At 39.2% G+C, this 6,000-nt stretch overlaps 1 protein-coding gene across 1 annotated transcript in view; it reads right to left on the bottom strand.

Moving 5' to 3' along the window:
• Positions 1–3,398: 3,398 nt before the first annotated feature.
• The window catches only part of rapgefl1 (Rap guanine nucleotide exchange factor (GEF)-like 1), a 41,711-nt gene continuing 39,109 nt past the window's right edge, over positions 3,399–6,000 (bottom strand). Inside the window, exon 15 of the mRNA XM_039686809.2 lies at positions 3,399–5,493. Within this exon, the coding sequence (XP_039542743.1) occupies positions 5,369–5,493 (125 nt within the window). The 3' untranslated portion in view covers positions 3,399–5,368. The remainder of the gene's footprint in view (positions 5,494–6,000) is intronic.

Below are 6,000 nucleotides of genomic sequence, written 5' to 3'. Positions count from 1 at the left end.
GTGTTACCCCTTTCGTTTTTTTTCCATTTTTGGGCGAAAAATTAAGTTTCTCCAATCTTCTCAAAACTCTGGATTATGATAGAGGGCTGTGAGACTTTGACCTGAGTGCAAAAATGGAGGCTCTAGACCCTTCCAGAGCTGAGATATCGAAATTCAAAATTTCGACCCGAAAAAAAAAACGACAGTGTTACCCCTTTCGTTTTTTTTCGTTTTCGGGCGAAAAATTAAGTTTCTCCAATCTTCTCAAAACTCTGGATTATGATAGAGGGCTGTGAGACTTTGACCTGAGTGCAAAAATGGAGGCTCTAGACCCTTCCAGAGCTGAGATATCGAAATTCAAAATTTCGACCCGAAAAAAAAACGACAGTGTTACCCCTTTTGTTTTTTTTCGTTTTCGGGCGAAAAATTAAGTTTCTCCAATCTTCTCAAAACTCTGGATTCTGATAGAGGGCCACGAGACTTTGACCTGAGTGCAAAAATGGAGGCTCTAGACCCTTCCAGAGCTGAGATATCGAAATTCAAAATTTCGACCCGAAAAAAAAACGACAGTGTTACCCCTTTTGTTTTTTTTCGTTTTCGGGCGAAAAATTAAGTTTCTCCAATCTTCTCAAAACTCTAGATTATGATAGAGGGCTGTGAGACTTTGACCTGAGTGCAAAAATGGAGGCTCTAGACCCTTCCAGAGCTGAGATATCGAAATTCAAAATTTCGACCCGAAAAAAAAACGACAGTGTTACCCCTTTCGTTTTTTTCCATTTTTGGGCGAAAAATTAAGTTTCTCCAATCTTCTCAAAACTCTGGATTATGATAGAGGGCCGTGAGACTTTCACCTGAGTGCAAAAATGGAGGCTCTAGACCCTTCCAGAGCTGAGATATCAAAATTCAAAATTTCGACCCGAAAAAAAAACGACAGTGTTACCCCTTTCGTTTTTTTCCATTTTTGGGCGAAAAATTAAGTTTCTCCAATCTTCTCAAAACTCTGTATTATGATAGAGGGCTGTGAGACTTTGACCTGAGTGCAAAAATGGAGGCTCTAGACCCTTCCAGAGCTGAGATATCAAAATTCAAAATTTCGACCCGAAAAAAAAACGACAGTGTTACCCCTTTCGTTTTTTTTCGTTTTCGGGCGAAAAATTAAGTTTCTCCAATCTTCTCAAAACTCTGGATTATGATAGAGGGCTGTGAGACTTTGACCTGAGTGCAAAAATGGAGGCTCTAGACCCTTCCAGAGCTGAGATATCGAAATTCAAAATTTCGACCCGAAAAAAAAACGACAGTGTTACCCCTTTCGTTTTTTTCCGTTTTCGGGCGAAAAATTAAGTTTCTCCAATCTTCTCAAAACTCTGGATTCTGATAGAGGGCCACGAGACTTTGACCTGAGTGCAAAAATGGAGGCTCTAGACCCTTCCAGAGCTGAGATATCGAAATTCAAAATTTCGACCCGAAAAAAAAACGACAGTGTTACCCCTTTCGTTTTTTTCCGTTTTCGGGCGAAAAATTAAGTTGCTCCAATCTTCTCAAAACTCTGGATTCTGATAGAGGGCCACGAGACTTTGACCTGAGTGCAAAAATGGAGGCTCTAGACCCTTCCAGAGCTGAGATATCGAAATTCAAAATTTCGACCCGAAAAAAAAAACGACAGTGTTACCCCTTTCGTTTTTTTCCGTTTTCGGGCGAAAAATTAAGTTTCTCCAATCTTCTCAAAACTCTGGATTCTGATAGAGGGCCACGAGACTTTGACCTGAGTGCAAAAATGGAGGCTCTAGACCCTTCCAGAGCTGAGATATCGAAATTCAAAATTTCGACCCGAAAAAAAAACGACAGTGTTACCCCTTTTGTTTTTTTTCGTTTTCGGGCGAAAAATTAAGTTTCTCCAATCTTCTCAAAACTCTGGATTATGATAGAGGGCTGTGAGACTTTGACCTGAGTGCAAAAATGGAGGCTCTAGACCCTTCCAGAGCTGAGATATCGAAATTCAAAATTTCGACCCGAAAAAAAAACGACAGTGTTACCCCTTTCGTTTTTTTCCATTTTTGGGCGAAAAATTAAGTTTCTCCAATCTTCTCAAAACTCCGGATTCTGATAGAGGGCCACGAGACTTTGATCTGAGTGCAAAAATGGAGGCTCTAGACCCTTCCAGAGCTGAGATATCGAAATTCAAAATTTCGACCCGAAAAAAAACGACAGTGTTACCCCTTTCGTTTTTTTCCATTTTCGGGCGAAAAATTAAGTTTCTCCAATCTTCTCAAAACTCTGGATTCTGATAGAGGGCCACGAGACTTTGACCTGAGTGCAAAAATGGAGGCTCTAGACCCTTCCAGAGCTGAGATATTGAAATTCAAAATTTCGACCCGAAAAAAAACGACAGTGTTACCCCTTTCGTTTTTTTTTTTTCATTTTTGGGCGAAAAATTAAGTTTCTCCAATCTTCTCAAAACTCTGGATTATGATAGAGGGCTGTGAGACTTTGACCTGAGTGCAAAAATGGAGGCTCTAGACCCTTCCAGAGCTGAGATATCGAAATTCAAAATTTCGACCTGAAAAAAAAACGACAGTGTTACCCCTTTCGTTTTTTTTCATTTTCGGGCAAAAAATATAGTTTCTCCAATCTTCTCAAAACTCTGTATTATGATAGAGGGCCATGAGACTTAGACCTGAGTGCAAAAATGGAGGCTCTAGACCCTTCCTGAGCTGAGATGTTGCGATCCCACGTAGCATTTATCCCATTATAAACCACTATTTTTATAATGGGATAAACGCTACGCGGGATGTTCATATCTCAGCTCTGGAACGGTCTAGAGCCTCAATTTTTGCACTCGGGTCTAAGTCTCATGGCCCTCTATCAGAATCCAGAGTTTCAAGAAGATCAGAGAAACTCAAAATTTCGATCCCCCCAAAAAAACGACAGTGTTGTCCCTTTCGTCTTTTTGGGGGGGGGGTCGAAATTTTGAGTTTCTCTGATCTTCTTGAAACTCTGGATTCTGATAGAGGGCCATGAGACTTAGACCTGAGTGCAAAAATGGAGGCTCTAGACCCTTCCAGAGCTGAGATATTGCGATCCCACGTAGCATTTATCCCATTATAACCCACTATTTTCATAATGGGATAAATGCTATGCGGGATGTCCACATCTCAGATCTGGAAGGGTCTAGAGCCTCCATTTTTGCACTAAGGTGACTCAAAATGATTCAAGAACCGAGAGTAGGCTAGTAATAATACTCGAAGTTTGATAGTGCTGAATGATGATTCATAATTTAATGTCAATGTTTGAGAATCGTCATTTTAAAATCCCTATCTGTTGGCTACTTTGTAACATTTGCTCCCCAGAAAGCTTTTGTGGTTTTAAGCAATATAAAACTCAACATCATTATTGCACCAAATAAACACTGAGGCAGCGTCTCGAGTGCTCATCACAAGAGGCTTTATTTTAGATGCATCTTTGACGTATGTCAAGAAAAGGGGGCGGGGCAGTCTCTCCTGCCCCGCCCTCCGTGTTTTTCATTGGACATGTCTGAGTTTCAGAGAAATCGCACTGTAAACACGGACTTCTGTACAAAACCAAAAAACAACAAGATAATACCCGCTTTAAAAATATCAAATAAAAACAAAATGAGAAACTTTTACCAAATAAAAACAGCAAAATTCAACTAAACCACCTACATGCTGTACAATTCATCCATTTCAGACAGACAACGCAACAAAAAAAACTATGCAACCAAAACAGAGGATATGTACAAGTCATCTGTAATGGATAAGAAATGATATCAAACCGAAACAACAAAACCAGCCAATATGCTATACAATTCTTTCATCGCAAACCACAGACTCTGTCTGGGTCGTCCCTTTTAAACTGTACACATACTTTTTTTTTTTTCCTTAGATTTACAAAACAAATATTCTTCTTGAGAGTCCATCTCATAGCTCTTACATAAAATAGAATCATATTCATATTTATTTTGCTATTTACATGACATATGTACAGTGCAGCCTTACAGGCCGTCCCTTATATGACCTCAGGAGGAGATCCTGAGAGAGTCCAATCCAAGACAAGTCATCCAGACGGTACAGAGCCCATTTTGACTGATTAGCTTGGGATCGTTCAGGAGAAAACTTGGGTGCAAGTAAACACTTTTCTGGTCATGAGAATTAACCATTCCATTGGCCCTTTCAACATAATTCAGAGGCATATTGAAAACAAGTGCTTGACCAAGTAAAGCTCAACTTGAAACGAAGCAGGGCCATCAGGAACTACTAATATTGTGTCCAAACATCAGATAAAATACTGCATTTGGTCTTTTTTCTTTTTGGTCTGTTATTAATTGCTAATAAATTAACAGCAGTGAAAGTTAAATTTGGCTTCAAGACCACAACAAAATAATTATCAGTATTTTTGCTTGTTTTTCAGAACTAATATCTAAACATCCTTAAAACCATATACATTCAAATTTAATTTGAAAAGCAAAATTGCATAAGATATTCAAATTTCTTTACAAACAATAGTTTTCTCTTGTTTTACGTATAAATCTAACATAATGTAGTGTTCTTTATATATAATATTTAAAATATATATTAGATATATTACAATTGTTCAAATATTAAATGTATTATTATTATGCAATTTTGTTTAAAAAAAAGACGATTTAAAAAAAAAAAAAAAAAACAAGACAGAAATATCGATATAATACATTTTTGCAGTAAACGAGCTCCTGTACATTCACTTTAATGTCCAGTTAAAGCCAATTTCTTCTGTATTATGACTTCATCATTTACATTATTCAAGTTATTTATGAAAACATCCTGTACTTTGGAGCTGGTCTTGGATTCGGGACTCATTTGATGGCTGGGGATCCATATTGTTCAGAACACTAAGGTCTAATGACTGCAGCCAAGTTACACAGGGTTGCAGAAAGTGCCAATGTTGGCCGGGGAAGAGGGAAGACCAGAGGTCAGAGTTCAAGAGGTCAGATTGTCTCATGTATTTTAGGGTGATGAATAGTCAAAATGTAGTCTGTTTCTCAGAAGGCCCGGATGAAAAGCTTATTTCGGTTTGGTTCAGTTCAACTGATGGCAGTGCAATCAGGACAGGTTTCCCTTCAGTCGTGAACAGCCAATAACAAAGTAAAAGCAGAAATGAATCCAGATCTCTATGTGTGGTCATATTAACATTGACACAGAATCACTCGAAAGCACAAATCACACCATTTTCATGAGCAAATTTCCTCGCTCAGTGATTCGGAGGCGCAGCCTGAGATGATTGACAGACCAGCTGGGTTGATCTGTGACGATGGAGAATGAAGGATTGGGTGTCTGGATTTATTGGAGGGAACAAGAGGTTTTGTGGATATGGCTTGTAGGTACCCTTGGTCCCTTCACATGTCTTTTGGCTCCAGCTTGCTGGACATCTCAAAAAGCAGGTTCTGATTGTCGATGACCTGCAGCTGCCGAACATACGCTTTCGTCTGGAGGTGAGAGGGGGACGGCTCGACCTCCATTGCTGTGAGGAGGAAAGAAAGAAAGACAAAAACAAATCAATTAAAGTCACTGGAAGAAAGAAATCCAAAGAAATGGACATGTTTAGTCTCTTATGCTCACCGTGGCTGAATTTATTTGATCAAAAATACAGTAAAAACAGAAATATGAGAACATGCATGAGAACAGGGATGCACAAAGTTAAACTAGTAAACAGCATCAAGCTGCTCTTTTTATTATCTATATTGATAATGGGGTAATACTGTGACTGACCACATGGTGGCGTCGTAGAGCTGAGATCCCGGCCAGCACGTGCTCAGCTCACAAACGCTCATGTGCAGCTGACCTGACCTTACACACAGCATCCGTTGCTAAGACACTTTTTAAAAAGAAAGTGAGCGGAATAAAATTCCAAGAACAGAGACAGAGAGAGAGAGAAAGAAAAGGAAAGTAGCCTAGCTCTACTTTCAGCTAGCTGCACTTTGTCCTCTCTGATCAAGAAAAAAACAGTCACTCTGACTCTGCATCAGAT

Source organism: Pimephales promelas, chromosome 3 (genome assembly GCF_988280905.1).
Source record: "Pimephales promelas chromosome 3, fPimPro1.hap1.1, whole genome shotgun sequence".
Lineage (NCBI taxonomy): Eukaryota > Metazoa > Chordata > Actinopteri > Cypriniformes > Leuciscidae > Pimephales > Pimephales promelas.
This window is presented reverse-complemented; position numbering and strand designations above follow the sequence as displayed.